Genomic DNA, 20,958 nt, shown 5'->3' with positions numbered 1-20,958 from the left:
TAAGCTTCAGCTCAGTATTCACAAGCCCTGATTCTCTGTACATAGTGCCCAACTGAATGTGTACAGTGACTTATATTAAATTTTTTAAAAAAGTTTTACCTGTAGCCCTTTCAGGGGGCTTCCTAAGGGCTGGGGGTGGGGTCCTGCAAAGGTTCCCCTTTCCTTGGCTGGCCTCTTAATTCACCGCCGCAGCCCGCCCCATGCTGATTTGGGGCCTGTTTGGGCCTGCAAAGATCGGCATGGTGGCCATTTTGGAGGCTGCCATGCATGCTCAAATGGCCTCTGTGAGGCCTGGCAAGGCCTAGGGCCTCACAGGGACCATTTGAACATGTGCGGTGGCCATCTTTTAAAATATATTTTTAAAATGGCCGCCAAAAACAAAATGGCCACCGTGCATGCTCAAATGGCCTCTGTGAGGCCTGGCATGGCCTAGGGCCTCACAAAGGCCATTTGAGCATGCGTGGTGGCCATTTTGTTTTTGGTGGCCATTTTTAAAAAAAAAATTCATTCTCCCCCTTCCCCTTCAATTTCATTCCTCCCCTTCAAGTGGTGCTCGGGGCATGTGCCCTGCCTGCCCCACTCTAGATATGCCCCTGTGTAAGACCCATAATGTCTACACATTATGATAGCTATTTTCACTGCAACATGGCAATAGGCACCTCCCAATTATATTCTGCCCCCATAAGGCTCCCAGCAGCATCCACCAGAAGATAAGATTGTCACAGATGACCCTTGGGGTTTGTGAGCTGGCATCATTAGCATTCAGTCAGAGAGCCAAGACAAGCTTGTAGCCTCTTGGAGACTTCTGAAAGTGTAGTCATACAGGATTGCAATCTACATGGTCTTGGTACTAGTCAAGTTATCACTGGGACCAATGAGGATTTAACATTCATGGGACTGAATGTTAACAATTCAAGATTGTTAGGGAAAGAACATGACAGTCAAATGGGAAAGATGAGAGATGAAAACAAGTCGAAGTATCACTCAGTAGAGATACATCTGGATTATTATTTTGAGAGATGGATGTCAAGTATCACAGAACGTATGGACCTCCACCCCACGATGTGGCAAAGTCAGGTTGTCTCACCAGTGGCCCCTTTAGTTCATATAGTCGTTGCCGCTCAAATGCCTTGGTTATGTTAGCATCTGTGAAAGAGCAAAGAAAGGAGCAGAAGTCAAAGCAAGATCCTGTCATAAATCCTGCCAGTCCTATCGGAGTTCACACGACCTCCCATTACCTGGTCCAAAGTCCACAGTAGCATATAGGCCCTGCAGAGTCCCACACCGAAGCTCAGATTCTTTGGTGCCATCAGTGGTGAAGAGCAGAACTTCCTCACCCAGGTGGGCACGAAAGACAGTCAGTAGATGGCGCAAATAGTCATAGTCACAGGCATAGTAGCTCCCGTATTCATTCTCCACCTGCCTGGGGAACAGCAGGCATTAAAGGAGAGTGACTCAGCTCTCATTTCCGCAGAAGGAGCAGGTTTCTGATACGTTGTTGTAAAGTCTCCTCCTCTGTCAAACACTAGATCTATGGTAGAAATGCCCAGCCCTTTGAACACAAGAGGTTGCTCACAGAATTAGGAGCAGCTGCGCTCCGTGAAGGAGGCCAACATGCTATCTGGAAAAGCTCCAAGCTACTTTCGTGTCTGAAGGCCTTTATTGCTGACAGCACCTTCCTGTGAGAGGCAGGCATGAAGCAATGGTTTAGGGCTGGGGTTCCCAGCTTGTGGAACTCCAGATGTTGCTGAATGACAATTCACATAATCTCCAGCTACAATTTATTGTGATTTAGGATTATGGGAGTTGTAGTTCAGCAATATCTGGAGTACTACAGGTTGGGAATCCTTGGTTTAGGGTATGTGAATCCAGCTGGGTACTCCCTCAGGCAGGGGCGCCCCTAGGTAATTTTGGAGCCCGGACCTGAATGGCTTCAGAGTCCCTGCCCCTGGCTTGAGGGCTTGGGTGGGGCAAGTTAAATATTTTTAAAACCGTTTTTCAACTGCTGATGAGCAGCAGAGATGGTAACAGAGATGGGCCAGCCGGCAGGATGCAGGCACTTGAAGGGAGGCCGGGGCAGGTGGCAAGAGCTCCTTCCCTGAGCCTGCCTGCTGCCCAAATTTTCAGCCCACTTAGGGGCATTCTGTGCACATGTGTGCACCGAGAGCCCCAAAATGGGCCAGAAATGGCCCAACCTGTCATTTGGGTGGCAGGCAGACTCAGGGAAGGAGCTCTTGCTGCCACTTAGGTCTCCCCTCGAGTGCCCGCACCCTGCCGGCTGCCCCTGGTCTTTGTTACCCTCCCTGCTCCACAGCTGCAGTTTAAAAAAAAAAGTTTATTTAAAATATTTAACTTGTGGACAGTGACGGGGCTCTGAGGAGGTCCCCTCAGAGGCAGGAGGCCACAGACCAGATCACCAGCTCCATGGCAAAGTGTGCCTCTGTCCTCAGGTTCTATTTCCAGCCCATCAATGCTGCCGTGCTTTTTGTTATTTGTCACGCTGACAAGACCAGATCAGCCACTGCTTGACGGTCTAGCCTTCAAGTGAAATGTCGTTCTGGTTGTCCTTTCCCTTTCACAAGAAGTCCCGGAGGTGGCAATGGGATGGCAGCTGCATTGGAAAAGACGGTTGGCAAGCACTCTCTGTCTTATCACTGCTCAGATGGATACTGGCACATCAAGGTATGCATGCCACACAGGCTCAACCATTTCAGTTTGTATTCCTCTAGTTGGGTACATCCCTCATGTCACAGGGCACCTAGAAGCACAGCCAGGAAAAATATGATGCCTGGTTGGAAACGGCACTGAAATGGGCCTGCACGCACCTGGACACTGATGATGTTGCCTCCATTTTGGTAGAGACGGGGTTTGATCTTGGGTAGTAGAACATCCAGCCATGTGTCCACAGCCTTCAGGTAATCTGAGAGTAGGAAAGAGCTCAGTCAGGGACTAGGACTCTACTGTACAATTCCCAATGCAGTGCCAAGGCAACAGTTAGAGATTGTGGCACAGCTCCAGAAAGGCCCTTTGGCCATTCTATAACACACATACAAATCCTTTTTCAGAAATGGGTTCTAGTTTAGGGTTTTTTGTTTTTTAACTGTTCAGTTCCAGTTCAGACATTAACTGTAAAAAGTGGTTTGATAATTGGTTCAAACACACTGAACTGGTTTTGAACCAGTTTAAATACATTTAATGCAGAATAATAGGCTAGATATATATATTATTCTGCATTGTATGTATTTAAACTGGTTCCAGTGTAACTTTATACAATAACTGCAATGTCTAACTGGGGGGGGATTTTAAAAACTGTTTAGTATTTTTCAAATTTTTACACACAAAATGCCTACAATAGAATAAAAACACACAAACGTAAAACAAGCATTTGATTTAATGCTGAGTGCCTGATTATTTGAACCACTTATTTTGATTCAGCTATATTTTTTGCATGTAAGAGTTCAGTTCAGAGTCAAGGCAACCTAAGAGATTTAGGTTGAGTTATGATGTTCCTGAGGCGGTGGTGGTGGAAATCTCTGAATTTGTTTTGGGGTTTGAGTTCAAGTTCAATTTGACTTCCTGCTCACAGGACTGCAACAGTTCTGTAGAAGGGATAGGGGAGCTGAGCAGGAGATTCCTAGAATCCTAGGTAATCTGTCCATTAGCATTTGGGTGGACCAGCAACAACCTCAACAAAGATACCAATCAACTACCTAGGAAGCTGAAATTGAGTCCCAGAAGGCCTGTATCTGAAGTTGGTTAATTCCATCTTACCTGCATCAACTGTGCGCAGAACGATATTTGGCCGTGCCAATAGCCAGAATGGAAGGCCACCCTAGGAAAGAAGGTCAGAAGATGAAGCGACCTTACAAATAAGGTCTGACTGCTCACCCTCTACTCCAATAAATTAAAACTGGTCTAAAAGTTAGAGAATCCAGAGTGGGGGGGAAAGAAGATTTGAGATTCCTTATCAGAAAAGTAGCAGCTGAAGCCATGAGAACATTCAAACAAAAAGTATGCAGTGATAAAAGTACAAGATCAAAAACTATGGAAGATAAGGAAGAGATAAAACTGATATGAAGAAGAACCTGCAAAGGACACTGCAGCATATCTCCAAGTAGGCCGAGGAGCTAAAGAGTATGAAATTATTATTAGCTTACTCAGGAGAAGATAGCAGATTATTAATGTAGCATTCAAATGCTACAAGAGTTCTATCATATTCTGAATATTTTGCCCAGCCCTCACCATCTCCCATTCAGCACAGATGTAAGGTCCAGGACGCAAGATCACCAATAGGCCTAACTGTGCCACTAAGTCCAGGAATCGCTCCAAGTCTCTGTCACCAGCAAAGATGTAGACGCCAGGTAGTGGTTCATGGTAATTCCACGGTATGTACCTGAGGGGTGAAGATATACATTTCAGTATGGAAAAGGAGACAGACTGGGAGGATATTCCCCAAAAGCCCTTTGTGACTAACTAGGACAACTGTCTGTTACACTTGTGGTCACAAATCCTAAACACTCTTCACATTCTCTCTTAGATCCCTAGGTCTCAATTCAATGTACCAAAACATTCAAACATAATTACACAAGGGCAGAGATCTGTCCATCCCAGCCTTCAAGCTGGGGACAAGAGCAGAGGCACTTCTCATAATTCAAAAGGAAATGTGGTGGAGTGTAACAGGCACAGGTGGCTTCCCTTTTTTACATTGTTCTTGTGCAGCCCATCTTCTTTATTTTCTTTTTCATTTTGTGTTATCAATTGTCATCATCTGCTGCAAAGTGCTTGAGTTCATACAGGTTTGGCAGGAGAGCATAAGAGAATCCAAAGCCTCTGGTCAACCCCATCCTCAACCTCAATATGAATGCTCCAAGGGGTGGCCACAGCCTGCAGCAAAGAACCCACACTGAAAAGGCCAGAACACCTACGGGCAGTAATGCACTTCCAAACTTCATGGCAGCAAAGAATAAACCCAACAGAGCCCCAGCTCCCCTTCTGATCACTTACACCTGCACAGCATTAAGACCGCTCATGTACATCTTGAGGAGCCGATCCTTCCAATAGACAGGTGGGACACGGAAGTAATGGATGCTGCCCGAGATATAGCGAAATGGAGCACCATCCTTGCGGAAGCAGTTGTTCTCATAATCAATGCTGAAGGAACGGGTTGCTGAGGTGACCTGGCTTCCAGGATGGGGGTGAAGAAAGACAGCATAATTTTATTTAAATACAATGGCAACACTGCTCCATTCTTTGCTGGAAGGACCAGATATGGAATTGATTCCATATCCTTCTGCCATAGCAGAAGATAGCTGTGGATGTCACCTTCCTGGCCAAGAAACCTAGATACTCAGGCTGACACTCATCTTATGAGTCTTTCTGAAATGCAGCTGCTTCACACAGAAGCCTCCAGGATTCATAAGATCATAACCCAGCACATAAATAACACAAAAACCAACAATGCAAATATATATATAACATACATTCCCCAAGTGCAGTCTACTACACACAGATGTCACATCACACACCAGATATAATGACAGAAGTGACTGCACACACTCACCTCCCTTGCTCCAAATCTTGCAAGTTCAAATCTAATACTCCTATGTTTGCTCTTGAAGTTCAGGTGTAACTCCCCACCCAACAGGCTCCAATACATGCCCATCTCTTTCTGAATTGGGGGAGTCTCTTGTTGGATCATAATCTGGGATCACCCACATCTCTGCTTCTAATGCCATGTTTTATCCTCTGTTAGCGTTCACACACCAACGCAAGCACACACGACTCCAGCCAGTCAACCACCCAGACAGGGAGACTGTCACTGTTATTCACCTTATCTTGTCCTCCCACCCCTGAAATTCTCTGCATGGTAAATTGGTTTCTACTGCTCGTTTTTGGCCAATCCAGCAGTCACAGCTAAGGACTGACCATTCGCTCCCTGTTTTGTGAATGAAAGAATAGTCACTTCTGAGCTGCTGGAAGTCTTCAATAAGCAAGATGGGCACAATTCCATATCTACACTGCAGAACTCCCAGACAATTAGCTTACTTCGCATAATGGTTAACTACATTAACTACAGCCCAGGAAGATTCGAGGAAAAGCTTGGGCTAAACATGATCGTGGGGCGTGTACGGAGGAGAGCCTAGAAGATAAAGAGATAAGGAAATCGCGAAGGTGGGTACCCCTCTAAGTTTCAGCTACTTCCTCCCACAATCTGCCTGCCTGCCTGCCTGTTCCTTACCTGGAGCTGTAGGCCTCCCAACACCAGCACAAAGACATACAGCCCCAGCCCCATTTCTTTGGCGACAACTTGAGCCCGGGACGAGGAGTCGGATGGAGTTGTCACATGACCGGCTAGTGGGCAGGCTCCGGGGCTTTCTCCGAAGTTTGGGGATGGTCCCTGTGATGCAGCAGGAAGCAAAGATGAACAGTTATTCAAACGGGAAGAGCGAAAGAAGACGGATATGCCAACAGCGAACTATCCGAAGTTAGTGACCATAAATCAGAGAAGGAACTCACGAGGCACCAAACTCCCTCAGATCCAGAATGGAGAGAATGTTGAATCAACTCGGGTCGGAGTTTGTTTTCCGTACTCCAAATTCGTACAAATATGAGAAACACAGACTTCCTCAGACTGTCAGAGACCATTGTCAATAACTTCGCGATCTTGCATTGGGTGGGGGGGAACCACTAATCCACCGTGTGCAGCCAGTTGTGGTTTTGTTTTGTTTTGAATAATGGCATAGAGGATTCAGGAAAGTGGCTGTATTGAACAGATATCCAACCTGAGATTCTTCAAGGATTTTCATTCTCCCTTTGAGCAGTGGTAAAGGTAAAGTGTGCCATTGAGTCGGTGTTGACTCCTGGCGACCACAGAGACCTGTAGCTGTCTTTGGTAGAATACAGGAGGGGTTTACCATTGCCTTCTCCTGTGCAGTATGAGATAATACCTTCCAGCATCTTCCTATATCTCTGCTGCCCGATGGGGATTTGAATCAGCAACCTCTGGCTGGGTAGTCAAGCCATTTCCCCGCTGTGCCATTAGGTGGCTCTTAAGCAGTGGTGCACCTAGGTAATTTTGGAGCCCCCCCTCTCCCAGTTAAGCATCACCCCCCTACACACCCATACATACAACACACACAGTATTTTTGTAGGTTCTTGAGGGCACATACAGCAACTGAACTCACACAAGAATGTAAGAATATAAAACATATATTTATGCAAATATGCATTAGCAGAAACATTTCTGCTCACAACTGTGATGATGTGATTTTAAATTACTGTTCCTTTAAGGGGTTGAGTATGAGAACCAGCTGAAAGGGATCAGTGTATCTAATGTATAAAAGAGAGCAGAGAGCAATGAGAGAGCAGTCTTGACTGAGTGCTTGCTCAGCTCCTGATGGCTGTACTATATTAAGATACTGCTTACAATAAAGGACTTTGTGGACACTATCTCTTGCTTGTCCTGGATACAACAACAACTTAACATATTCCCATCCCACATTTTTCTTTCCCCACTCCCGCCTCTGTCTCTAAAGCACCCAGCGCAGGTCACAACTAGGGATGTGCACGGAACCTTGGAGCTGTGTGGGGCTCTTTAAGGGCAGGGGAGGGTGTACTTACCCCCCCCCGCTGCGTTTCCCCTGCTGGCGCATTCATTTTGAAAAGCTTTTGAGGCAGCAGGATACCTCCCTGCCGCCCCTTCCCCCAGTCGCCGGCAAAAGGTTTCAAAAAGCCTTTTGCGCGTGTGCACGTCACATCTCCGTGTCATGTGCGTGTGCGGGTTGAAGAGACGTGACGTGCACGCGTGACATGTGCATGCGCAAAAGGCTTTTTGAAGCCTTTTGCTGACGACTGGGGGAAGGGGCAGCAGGGAGGTATCCTGTCGCCCCCAAAGCTTTTCAAAACAAATGCGCTGGCGGGGAAAACGCGGTGCGGGGTGGGTGGGTAAGTAAACCCTCCCCCGCCCTTAAAGAGCCCCACACACCTATGCCGGACCGCCCTCATGTCCGGACCGGTCTGGAGGCCTTCAGAATGGACTCCGAAACGGTCCGGGCTCATCCCTAGTCACAACTATACTTGGTCACCTGGTTCAGAGCAGGCTGGTGGTGTGGAGCGGTGAGCACACCACCCAGAACAGACTAAAGAGGATTTGGGGGCCCCAAGGGAGTGTGGAGGCCCTGGACTTTGGCTCCAAAGTCCAGGGGTAAGAGTGCCTCTGCCTTTGAGGTATTCAGAAATTGGGATAGGTAGGTAGGTGCGTGAGTGGTGGTGTCAAACTTTCTAAATGAATTGAACCGCACCCAGTCATTAAACAAAGGCCCTGTTTGTTTAATCAGTACAGGGTCTGACACACACCCATCTAGTTTGCAAGAGCAAAAGGGGTGATGCAAATGTCTAGTCTGACCTCCCTTACCTACCTAGATCAGGGTATTCCCTTGGTTTAGGTATATACCATTATTGCATTACATGTAACCATATAACCTCTTTATTGGTCTGACGGCAGTGCGGGGTTGAAAATTCACTCACCTCACTCCCGCTGAGCAGTTTGTTCCAATGATTAATCCCCTCTATCTGCTAAATCCTAGGAACTCAATTTAACATGGATGTGTCTAGGTTTAACTTACAGCTGTTCTGCAGCCCTCTGTTCAGTCACAGAGCACTTTGGTGTACAATTTGTCATCATTAATCAGTGCTTCTCAGAGAAGCTGCAAGGTTGTATTCTAACTGTTGCTTCGACACTCTCCTGCATACGTTCCCACATTTAATACTAAACAAGAATATAATTTCTTGTATTCTATACAGTTCTGTTCTATTGCTCTGAGAATCACTTTTTATGTTTTCCTCTATCCTGTTGAGACTATAATATGCCATCATGGCATTGCCATGAGAAGGAAGCAAGTGCATTGTAGAAAGGTGATTTCAGGGCAAAAGCACTGGCACGTACAAACAAAATGGATCCCCTCTTTCAGGGCAAGCTCACACATCTATCAGCATAGCAGTAACTCAGTGATCTCGGTAAAATGTCAGGACATGTGTCATACTCCAAGGGGGAGGAGGTGTGTTCCTAGCCCTTTTTGACTCCAGAATCGCAGAGTGAGAACAGCCAAGGTCAGCCTCAGAGTAAGCCAGGGGAGGAGGTTACTTAGTCTTCCTCCTGGTTCACTGCATCCAGCTCTCTGCATCCCTCTCCAGGGCAACTCCAGCTCCCATACTCAAGAGTAGTCCTCATCATCAGCTGCCTTGGCTTTAAATGCCCTAGTACAGAGCTGAAAGGGCTTAAAGCTTACTCCCTGCCCCCTCCCTGGTCTCACTTCCTGACATGCCCAACATGGCGGCCCTGTTGGAGCTGTTCCCTGCAGCTCTCCCTGCTTCGCCTGCACAACCCCACTGGGACCCAACCAGCCTGGAACCATCTCACCCCTGTTCCATTTGGGTGAAGACAGAAGCCCCAAAGGAGGGATGCTGCTAGACTATCCATCAGACTCCACTGGGCCCCACAGGCAACCAAGTAATGCGGCATCCCGACAGTTAGGTTCATGGTGGATGCAGAAGCGTAGGGAGGCTGGTGGCGGACTGTGTGTGGCTTCGGCCTCCTGGCCCCGTCCCAACATCTGATGTCAGATGCAGGGGGATGGCTAGCCACGCCCCCACATCTGACTTCAGATGCAGGGGAGTGGTCTCTCTCCCAAACGGGGCCGTGCGGCCCCATTTGGGAGGGAGATCGATCAGCCCTGCTGCATTGGCAGTGAGACCAGGAGCGGCTCTCCCTGTCTTTAAGGCAGGGAGCGTCACTCCAGTCATTCTGCCAAGGCAGCATAGGCCAATTTCAGTTCCAAATGGGGCTGCGCAGCCCTGTTTAGGACCAAAATGCCCCCCCGCATCTGACTTCAGATGCGGGGGGCATGTCTGGGGCTGCGCTCACGGTCCCTGATTGATGGTGGCCCCTGGTTGGTGGTGGCCCCGGTTCTTTGAACCCGTTTGCCCAACGGCGGCTCTGCCCCTGGATGTGTGTGATGTCTGAATCCCCCCAAGTCCATTTTCCACACCATATTACTGACCTTTTACCAACTTGGTCAAGCCAATGTCAATTGTGGGTTACAGAAGTTGGCATGAAGTCAGTAAAATATCAGTAATATGGTGCAGGAACCAGACTTGGGCAGGTTCAGATGTCATGCCCACCAGGAACACATGCTCTCACTTCTCAACATTTTACTGAGAAGTTAATAGCTTACTGCCATGCTAGCAGTCCATATGAATCTGCTTTCAGACTCAAACTAAAGGAATGAAAACATGCGTTTCTTTGGATCACCTCTGCCATATGCCACATACAAAGTTGCTTTATTCTGAGTCAGACAATTAGTCCATTTAGGGCAGAATTATCGACTTTGACTGGCAGCATCTTTCCAAAGTCTGAGGCAAGTGTCTTTCTTAGTCCTGTTTCTTCAAAAACTTGTAACTGGAGATGGCAGGAATTGAACCCAAACTGGAACCTGTATGCAAAACTGTAGTTTATCACTGGGCTCCTCATGAAAGGATCCTGCAATAAAATCCTCCAGTCATAGAAGACAGAATTGTGGCAGTCAAAGGGACTGAAAGGTCTGCCAGTGCATCCCCCATGCAGGGCAGAATTAGCCATCCACCAATCCCCCGCCAATCAACCTATCCAGTTAGGACTATAATATGCCAGAGAAGGAAGCAAATGCATTGCAGAAAGATGTCTGCAGAGCAAATAGCTTGACAAGATAGACACAAGCCCAGCTACCTATTTCTAGGAGAAGTCCAGGGCTTCCAAAGGTCTCCCTGCCAATCTGATCGGGGGTGGGGGTGGAATCCTTCCCAATCTCATATATAGATATCAACCAGGTCAAGCACAAGCCGAATCCCATCTACCAAGCTATGTCAAGGGAATTTAAGTGGATTTAACTCAAAGAAAGTGGATTTTTAAAAAATAAAATAAAATAAAATCCTAATATAATATGCAGAAGAGGAACCAAACACAAAATGCCACAGCCTTCATAGCATGAGTTGATCTTGGAAGCTAGGGTCTGCACACATTTTCCAGGAAAAATAATTTCAGGAGGATCTATTGGGAATTTTTTCAAATAACTTGGAACTCAAGTGGCCTATGAGAGACTGGAATGAATATTGAGGAGTATATGTATAGATTATCCGAGGCTTGCCACTTTAATTCAGAACATTGGGCATTGTGGTTAAGGAATGCTGTAATAAGTTGTGAGACTGACTCCACATACTGGCTGGCTAGATTTGGGTTTATGCTAAGTTTATGGTAGCATTTTCAATTCCCATGGCAAAATGTATAACATGGTTGATAATAAGAGTGATGCTCAGTGGATGCTATTACTAAGCCCCAGAGTTAACCTTGAAGAAGTGTTATCTTATGATTTAACATAATTTTTATCTATTTTGACTTTAAATGCACTATATTATTGTTGGGCTACTTTCTATTAACAATTATATTACAATTTATCTTATTAATTCCATTCATGTGTTATTTATTTATTTGTATAGCTTTAAAGGCATTTAGTAACATATATCTAAGAAATGCTGGGTCTTTACCTATATTCAGTTTACCAGCCATTCATTGTTAGGGAAAGTCTCATCTCTGTCATTTGAAGAAACCCTTTTATTCAGTGAGTCTGTGCAGATACCTACAGTCTCTGTCATTTGAAGAGACCCTTTTACTCAGTGGGTCTGTGCAGATACCTACAGTCCCTGTGTCTTTGGCAGCAGGAATCCCCTGCACAGCCCCAAGGTGATTCATGTATAATATCCATGCCTGAGTTATACCACCTTTGGCATCACCACATTCTGTGCCACCTCACAATGGAAACAGATGTTCTAAGTATGGGCCTCATCACCAGAGTCCCTGACTGATACAAATGATGAGAAATACATGACCATTCTCCAGAAATGCCACCCAAGTTTGATTCTAATGACCAATGGGATGACTTTGTTAGTATCTGGAATGCCCCTTCATTCATTCATTCATTCATTCATTCATCTATCTATCTATCATATTTCTATACTGCCTGATATATACATCTCTAGGTGGTGTATACAATCCAAATTACAATATAAAAACAAAAACAAACAAAACACTTCCACAGAATAAAAAACAATTAAAAACAATTCACAGAGTGAAACAAAATAATTTCCCAGGATAAAAACAATTAAACAGTTCAAAATTCATTTTAATTAAAAGCCTGAGAAAACAGGTGTGTCTTAAGGGTCTTTTAAAAAGCAATCAGAGATGGAGAAGCTTTTATTTTGACAAGGAGTGCATTTCAAAACCCTGGGGCAGCCACAAAGAAGGCCTGGTTCTGAGTCGCCACCAGATGAGCTGGCAGCAACCGTAACCAGACCTCCCCAGATGATCTTAATAGGCGGCAGGGTTAATGACAAAGAAGGCAGTCTCTTAAGTACCCTGGACCTAAGCCATTCAAGGTTTAACGTTAATACCCAGCACTTTGTATCTTGCTCTGGAACATATCTGCACCCAGTGCAATTCTTTTAGAACTGGTGTTATATGGTTTCTTTGAGTTGTTACAGAGACCAACCTGGCTGCTGCATTCTGTACCAGTTGTAGTTTCTGAACTATGTACAAAGACAGCCCTGAGTAGAGTGCATTACAGTAGTCAAGCCTGGAAGTCACCAGCATACGTACTACTGTTTTAAGGTCATTTATCTCTAGAAATGGGTGTAGCTGACATATCAACCAAAGCTGATAAAAAGCACTCCTATATTCAAGTTTGAGAAGGTGGGAAATTGAAATAATCATCTCTGTTCTTATTTGTTCTTATAGCAAGAGTCAGTGTAGTGTACTGGACTTTTACAGCAGAGACTCACATTCAAATCCCTGCTCAGCCACAAAGCTTACTTCTCCCACCTTGGTCCGGCCACCATCAGTCTAAGGTACCAAACAGGGTTGTTGTGAGAATAAAATGTGGCGGTGGCAGAGAGGGGAACATGATGCTACCCTGAGCTTTTCAGAAAAAGGCTAGGGTTAAAATAATGATGACATATAAAAATAAAATAAATTGTTAAAAAGGCACCTTACAATGTATAGCTCACTCTGCCTTCACAACAGTCTGAAGTAAATTAAGCAAGCTGAACATGCCAGCCTGACCAAGAAAATGGATCTCCTATGCTTGGGAATAATCCCCGGGGAAGCTCGCTACTCTGATTGATTAAGTGCCATCAAGTCGGTGTCGACTCTTAGCGAGCACATAGATAGATTCTCTCCAGGATGATCTGTCTTCAATTTGGCCTTTAAGGTCTCTCAGTGGTGCATTCTTTGCTGTCATAATCGAGTCTATCCACCTTGCTTCTAGCCGTCCTCTTCTCTTTCCTTCAACTTTCCCCAGCATTATAGACTTCTCAAGAGAACTGGGTCTTTGCACAATGTGTCTGAAGTATGATAGTTTGAGCCTTTTCATTTGTGCCTCGAGTGAAAATTCTGGATTGATTTGTTCTATGATCTATCTGTTTGTTTTCCTGGCTGCCCATGGTATCCTCAAAAGTCTTCTCCAGCACCAAAGTTGGAAAGCGTCAATGCTTTTTCTATCTTGCTTCTTCAAAGTCCAGCTTTCACATCCATAGAGTGTCATGGGGAAAACCATTGTCCGAACGATTCTGATCTTTGTAGGTGTAGACACATCACGGCATCTAAATATCCTTTCCAAAGCCTTCATTGCAACCCTACCAAGTGCTAGTCTGCAGCGTATTTCTTGACTGCTGGATCTTTTACTGTTGACGGTCGATCCTAAAAGGCAGAAGCTATCCATCACTTCAATGTCTTCATTATCAATTCTGAGGCTGGTTGCTGTACTTGTTGTCATTAGTTTAGTCTTCTTTACATTTAATTGTAGTCCCGTTTTTTCACTGTGCTCCTTGACTTTCATTACTAGAGCTTGCAGATCATCCACATTCTCAGCTATCAGAGTGTGTCATCAGCGTAGCACAGGTTATTGACATTTCTTCCTCCAACTTTAAAACCACGCTCATCTTCTTCCAATCCAGCTTCTCTCAGTATATGTTCAGCATATAAATTGAATAGAGAAGGAGAAAGTAGACAGCATTGCCTTACTCCTTTGCCGATCTGGAACCAGTCTGTTTCACCATGTTCTGTCTGGACTGTAGCTTCCTGTCCTGTGTATAGGTTTTTCATGAGAACAATGAGATGTTCTGGGACGCCCATTTTCCTAAGGATATCCCACAACTTGACATGGTTGACACAATTGAAGGCTTTTCTCTAGTCAATAAAGCACATATTCTTTCTGGTATTCTTTGGCTTTCTCAATTATCCAGCATGCATCAGTAATGATGTCTCTTGTTCCTCGGCCTTTTCTGAAACCAGCTTGAACATCCTGCATTTTCCTTTCCATGTAGGGCTCTAATCTGTGTTGGATGATCCTGAGCATTATTTTGATAGCATGTGAAATTAAGGATATTGTGTGATGGCTTATGCAATCTGTTAAGTCTCCTTTCTTTGGTATGGGTATGTAGACTGACCTCTTCCAATCTGTGTCGTTCTCCTGATATGCTGGCATAGTTTGGTTAGAGCCTTGATTGATTCTTCTTCTGTTGACTGCCATATTTCTGTAGCTATTCCATCAATTCCTGTAGCCTTCTGACTTGGTAATGACCAGAGTGCTGATCTAACTTCTTCTTCCCATACTAGAGGTTCTTGCAAGTAGGGAATATCTTCTAGAGTATTTTGGATGTTGATGTCCCTGCTGTACAGATTTTCAGTATACTCCTTCCATCTCTGTTTGATCTTCTCTGAATGAGTTACTATCTGGCATCCCTTAACATACCAATTTGAGGTTAAGAACATATGAACAGCCCTGCTGGATTGGGCCCAAGGCCCATCTAGTCCAGCATCCTGTTTCACACAGTGGCCCAACAGATGCCACTGGAAGCCTACAGCAAGAGTTGAGGGTATGCCCTCTCTCCTGCTGTTATTCTCCTGCAACTGGTACTCAGAGGCATCCTGCCTTTGAGGCTGGAGGTGGCCTACAGCCCTCCGACTAGTAGCCGTTGATAGACCTCTCCTCCATGAAGTTATCCAAGCCCCTCTTAAAGCCATCCAGGTTGTTGGCTGTCACCACATCTTGTGGCAGAGAATTCCACAAGTTGATTATGCTTTGTGTGAAAAAGTACTTCCGTTTGTTGGTCCTAGATTTCCCAGCAATCAATTTCATGGGATGACCCCTGGTTGTAGTGCTATGTGAGAGGGAAAACGGAGCATTGGTTACTCACTGTGAAGGCTTCTTCTGGTTGCTGCTGTCAAGGCCATCTCTGTGGGTTATCCTTGTCACGTGCTCCAGGGGCAGGACTTAAGCTAATTAACTGAAGAAAGACCCGGGTTGAGGAGGATGACCCCGCCCAGTTCTTACAAGTCAAGTCCTGAGCAGAAGAGAAGCTCAACAATACAGAAGAATAAGTGTACAGTATAGGAAAAAAGGCAAAAGCAGTAAGTAGGAGGCGTATAGCCCCAGGAGGGACTCCCCAGAGTGTAGCCGAGAGCAGAACGGGAGGGCCGAGATGGCCTTGACAGCAGCAACCAGAAGAAGCCTTCACAGTGAGTAACCAATGCTCCGTTCTAGTTGCTGCTATCAAGGCCATCTCTGTGGGACATACCAAAGCTGTACAACTCATGGATGGGCTGCTCTCAGACTATTCCCGGGGGAGTATGCTCTGAAGGACACGTCTGCCAAAGGCTGCCTGGGCAGAGGCAAAAATGTCCAATTTATAGTGCCGTGTGAAGATGGATGGGTTCCTCCATGTGGCTGCCTTGCAGATTTCTAGTAGGGGAGCGTTAGTAGAAAACGCAGCAGAGGTAGCCGCTGCTCTGGTGGAATGGGTAGTAATCCTGGTTGGTGGCCTCAGTTTCTGGGCTTCATGAGCCGTTGCAATACATGCCCTAATCCACCTGGCGATGGTGGCAGAATTGACCGGTTCTCCCATCAAAGTGGGAAGATAGGAGATGAACATAGAATCCGATTTGCGAAAGGAGGCTGTCCTCTTGATGTAGGTCTTCAGACAGCGCCTGACTTCCAGTTTATGCCATAATTTTTCCTGAGCATGTACTGGGTGTGCACAGAAGGTCGGCAGGAATATGTCTTGTGACAGATGGGACTGAGATAGGACCTTGGGTCTGAAGAAGGGGTCTGGAATCAGTCTGACTGAGTCCTCAGAGAACACGCAGAATGATCTGTGAACTGATAAGGCTTGGAGTTCAGACACCTTCCTAGCGGAGGTGACGGCTACCAGGAAGGCCAGTTTGAAGGACAGCAGCTTTAGTGAGATAGACTTGAGTGGTTCAAAAGGTGCTAGTTGGAGTGTCCGAAGGACTGTGTGGAGGTGCCATGAGGGGAAATGTGAGGTAGGTGGCGATAGCAACGTAGCCCCTTGGAGAAAACGCTTGCGCAGAGGATGAATAGGCTGCATAGAGTGAGACTGTCCAGAGATTAGGCCAGTGAGCGAAGCAGCCTGCCTTTTCAAGGTGTTGGGCTTGAGGCCCTTATCCAGGCCCTCCTGGAGGAACTGCAGAAGATGTGTCATGGTAGCCTTTCCCTTGCTAATGCAATGGTGTGCTGACCAGCGAAGGAAGGCTCTCCACGTGCATTGATAGATTCTGTTGGTGAAGTCCCTGCGCGATGCTAGAATAGTGGAGGCGACATTGTGCGGGAGGCCCTGATTCTCTAGGATCCGCCACTCAGTCTCCACACAGCTAGCTGAAACCAGCTGAGATTCAGGTGGTTCACTGGTCCCTGCAAGAGGAAGTCCTGAGACACTGGGAGTGGCCAGGGTTCTGCGATGCTGAGACGAAGCAGTTCGGTGAACCAATGGCGTCTCGGCCAGTGAGGAGCCACCAGAATCACCTCAGCTTGTAGGGTCCTGGCGCGGCGTAGGACGCGGGCTAGGAGCGGAATTGGTGGAAATGCGTAGAGGAGGCCTGCTGGCCAGTTTGCTGATAGGGCATCGGTGTCTTCTGCCGTCGGGCATGGGAACCATGAGAAGAACCTTGGCAGCTTCGTGTTGAGGGGGGACGCAAAGAGATCCACCACTGGTTCCCCCCACCTGCGTGCCAATTGATCGAAAACATGAGGATGCAGCGACCATTCACCTGGAGAAGGTCCTCCCAACTGAGCCAGTCCGCTAGGGTGTTCAGGTCTCCTTTTACGTGATGCGCCGTGATGGACGGAAGGTGCTCCTCCGCCAATGAGAGCAACAGGGTCGCTTCCTGGTGCAGGGACTTGGAGCAGGTGCCCCCCTGCTTGTTCACATGGGCCTTGGCTGTCGTGTTGTCCATCTTTATGAGGATGTCTCTCCCCTGGATAGTGGAGTGTAGACTGAGAAGAGCCAGGGGAATGGCTCGCAGTTCTAGCCAGTTGATGGAGTGCTTCTTCTCTGCCTGGGACCATTTCCCCTGGACTGAGTGTTGGAGGCAGTGGGCCCCCCAGCCCCTGGCACTGGCATCCGTGGTGACAATGAGTCTTGGAAATTCCGAGAATCACTTTCCTGAGGACATTCAGTGGAAAAAGCCACCACTGGAGAAAGTGTCTCACTCGAGGGGGCAGGGTGAGTAAGAGGTGCTGTTTCAGGGAGATAGCTGACTGGTAGGGCAGAAGAAGCCACTGAAGGTCTCTGAGATGGAATCACGCCCAAGGTACAGATTCGAGGGTGGCGACCATCAGGCTTAGGATCCGTGCGAGAGACATCAGAGGAACCATGGGTGAGGCCAGGGCCTGCTAGATCTCCCCGATCTAGGAGGAGGAATCGGTCCTGGGGAAGGAAAAGGCGACCCTAGTGGGTGTCAATTATGACTCCCAGATGACGAAGCTGGTTGGAGGGATTTAACTGGCTTTTCTCAATGTTGATAATAAAGCCATGGTGTCTTAGAGTGCGGAGCGTGGTCCAGAGGTCTGAGGTCGCGGACTCTTGGGAGCGAGATTGCAGGAGCAGGTCGTCTATGTAGGCAAAGACTCAGATCCCCTGAAGGTGGAGAAAGGCCATCAGAGGAGCCAGGACCTTGGTAAACACCCTCGGGGCAGATGAGAGGGCGGAGTATTGATAGTCCACTCCCACATACTTGAAACGGAGGAGCTGCCTGCTGTCCTGGTGGATTGGGATATGGAGGTAGGCCTCCTTCAGGTCCACTGATGAGAGCAGGTCTCCTGGTAGCAGGGACTCCATGATGGCTCTGTTAGAGGTTGTTGATTTTTACCCACAATAGGTAAAACAGCAGAGCGCTAAGGAATGAGCACACACTCCAGTTACAGAGTAGGTAGCAGAGGATGGTTCGGATATTGCAGCTATTTAAAGAAAAGACATGGAGATCCTTGTATGACTAAACACTAAATATTTATTGGTTAAATACACTTAGATAGGAAAGACCTATCTCTAATCTAAAGGACTACATAGTGGATAGGTAAGGAGAGAGAGAGATGTTTCCATCTGCTCTCTAGGAGGAAAGGAAGGATTGTGACTCAGCACAGGAAGTGCTGCAGAGTCAGTTCAGAGGTCATAGAGTAGGGACAGATAGGGAGAGCCTGACTCACTGTCTCTACTCCCAATGCCCCTAGTGGTCATTAGGACAGTTGGTGCAAAAGGTCAATGCACTGGAAGTTCATCTCCAACAGGCTCTGAGGGACTCCACCCGGAATTTGCTGTATCGTACCCACTTGTTTACATATTTCAAGTCCAGCACCGCTCTGGTGGAGCTGTCCTTCTTTGGGACGGTGAACAGAATAGAATAAACGCCCTTCCCCACCTGGTCTCGAGGGACCAACTCCACCACTCCGATGTCTAATAGGTGTTGGATGGCCTAAGCCAACCTGGAGTGTTTGGAAGTAGAATTTGAACGTGGAGTTGGGAGGAATCTGGTGGTGGTGGGGAGCCGTTTAGTTCTATCCTGTAACCGTGCTGGATAAGGTCGAGGACCCATCTGTCTGAGGTGGATTGCTCCCAAGCGTGGAAGAAGTCGGAGAGGTGGCCCCCCAGACGCGCCCCTCCCGAGTCAGAACTGTTGTTTTGGAGGCTTAGTTTGGGAGTTAGTTTGCCTGTTCCCTGGGTTCCTGGGAGAGAAACGTTGTCAGTTCCAGGTGGCCCTTAGGTCTGAAATCTCTGTCGTGTCCTCTGAAGGAGGGGCGGGAGGCTAGAAAGGTCTGAAAGGGTTTCATAAAGGCTGGCTTTTCTTGCTTCCGAGGAGCAGAGGGCATGGTCTTGCGCTTATCGGCTGATACTACAAGGACTTCCTTGAGGGCAGTTTCCCCGAAGAGTTTGGTAGCATCATAGGGGACCGAGGTCAGGTTGGTCTTTGAGGTGACGTCGGCCTGCCAGCTCTTGAGCCAAAGGTGTCTCCTTTCCACAACTGACGTAGCAGATGCTCTGGAAGAAAATTTTATCGCGTCGAGAGTGGCATCCGACACAAAGGCCTGGGCTTTCTGTAGTTTAATCAGCTGCTGTTTAAGGAGTGCTGGGTCAGTAGGGGTGTCGTTGAGACGGTCATCGAGCCATAGCAGGCTGGTTCTAGCTGCCATAGATGCGGCCACTGAGGGTCTTGTGGCAAATGAGGAGTTGTCATGCACACGCCTGAATGCCAGCTCGGCCTTTTTGTCAGATAGGTCCTTAAGGGAGACCTCCCCATCTCGAGGGAGCAAAGAATTCGACACCAGTTGTGCCACAGGCGCATCCGTGTTGGGCATCTTTAGTAGGGCTGCTGGTTCCTGTTGGAGAGAATAAAAATGGGCTGCTGCCACCATAGGCTTGCGCACTAGGGCAGGCAGGGCCCAATCCTCCTTGATATTTTCTGTAAAGCATTCAGGTAAGGGGAGAAGCATATTTTTGGGTCTCGCCTTGGGGAAGACCATATCACCCTTGGAGGTGGGGGTCGAGACCGTTTGAATTTTGGACTGAAGACCAATAGTGGTTAGGATTTTGGTCATTAGTAGATTGAAGTCCTCAGGTACAAACCGTTACAGCACGTTGGGACGTGCTGGCAGGTTCATGCCCCTCACCCCCAGACCATTCACCACCCTCCTTATCTACAGGGGCAGCTGGAGTCTGTCCCTCTTCTCCAGACCCTGCATTGGCCTCCTCCAGATCACAATCCACTCCAGAGGCCCTAGGGTTAGCATACTGAAGTGGAAAAACTGGCCTCTTTCTCAAAGGGTTGGGATCCCCAGAGTCATGGTCAGAAAGATCTGAGGAGATGCCCTGGTGGCCTGACTGGGAGGGACCTTGGCTTTTTTGCAAGAATGCTTCCTTTTCTTTTTTGCCTTTTTGGGAGAGGGTGAATGAGAGCTAGGCTCCAAGGAGTCCTCCAAAAAGGAAGAGTCGCGTTCACGCTTATTGGAGCGCTTTTTGTGCTTGGCGGGGTGCAGTTGTAGGACAGTGTCTACCATGGCGTTCTTAATCCATGCCTGCCATTCTGGGGGCATTGTGGCAGGATGATTAGGTGGTAATGAACCAGAGGGACGAGGACCCCCCGCTTGGGCAGAGTTCACCAAGGTTTGTGTGGCTGGGGCAGCAGGAGCCTCCTCCAGAGCCTCTGGAGTTCTGGCGCTCTTCTCGGCGCGGCCACAATCCTGGGTTTGGGCGGAGGTGCCCGCTTCCATGCCGGGCCTCGTTGAGGAGGTGCTGCGCTGTGGTGGCGGAGGGATGGCCACTGGGAGCTGCGGGATAGCCCTGCTGCGAAGGACCCGGGGAAGGAGGGACTCCACCGTCTCGCCCAGGTCCAATGGCGCCCTGCTGGACGACTCTCCAGTAGCCGGCAAGGGCACAGGCGGGAGCGGCGAGCCGGGTGCTCTGGTGCCACTGGGGAAGGTGTCCTTTGCTCTGCTGGCCAGAACGCAGACGTGAAGACTCGTTCCTGGCCGCTCCGTGCAGGTGGGGGGGGGAGGAGGAGGGAGAGGAGGGAGGACAGAAAGC

The 20,958-nt window shown here is 47.7% G+C and overlaps 1 protein-coding gene across 8 annotated transcripts in view; it reads right to left on the bottom strand.

The window, feature by feature from the left end:
* GLB1L (galactosidase beta 1 like) overlaps positions 1–20,958 on the bottom strand; it is a 30,888-nt gene that overhangs the window by 6,399 nt on the left and 3,531 nt on the right. For 2 of the 8 annotated variants that reach the window (XM_053293382.1, XM_053293728.1), the window contains exons 1-8: positions 11,729–12,107; positions 6,239–6,397; positions 5,005–5,177; positions 4,243–4,393; positions 3,772–3,832; positions 2,826–2,920; positions 1,239–1,419; positions 1,088–1,146 (exon numbers count right to left, since the gene is read on the bottom strand). In XM_053293382.1, coding sequence (XP_053149357.1) covers positions 1,088–1,146; positions 1,239–1,419; positions 2,826–2,920; positions 3,772–3,832; positions 4,243–4,393; positions 5,005–5,177; positions 6,239–6,397; positions 11,729–11,782 — 933 coding nt within the window. In that variant the 5' untranslated portion in view covers positions 11,783–12,107. Of the gene's footprint in view, positions 1–1,087; positions 1,147–1,238; positions 1,420–2,825; positions 2,921–3,771; positions 3,833–4,242; positions 4,394–5,004; positions 5,182–5,560; positions 6,398–11,577; positions 12,108–20,958 lie in introns of those variants that run through there. The other 6 variants (XM_053293643.1, XM_053293486.1, XM_053293817.1 and 3 more) reach the window with 6 other exon arrangements.

This window comes from Hemicordylus capensis, chromosome 1, assembly GCF_027244095.1.
Source record: "Hemicordylus capensis ecotype Gifberg chromosome 1, rHemCap1.1.pri, whole genome shotgun sequence".
NCBI classification, from domain to species: domain Eukaryota; kingdom Metazoa; phylum Chordata; class Lepidosauria; order Squamata; family Cordylidae; genus Hemicordylus; species Hemicordylus capensis.
This window is presented reverse-complemented; position numbering and strand designations above follow the sequence as displayed.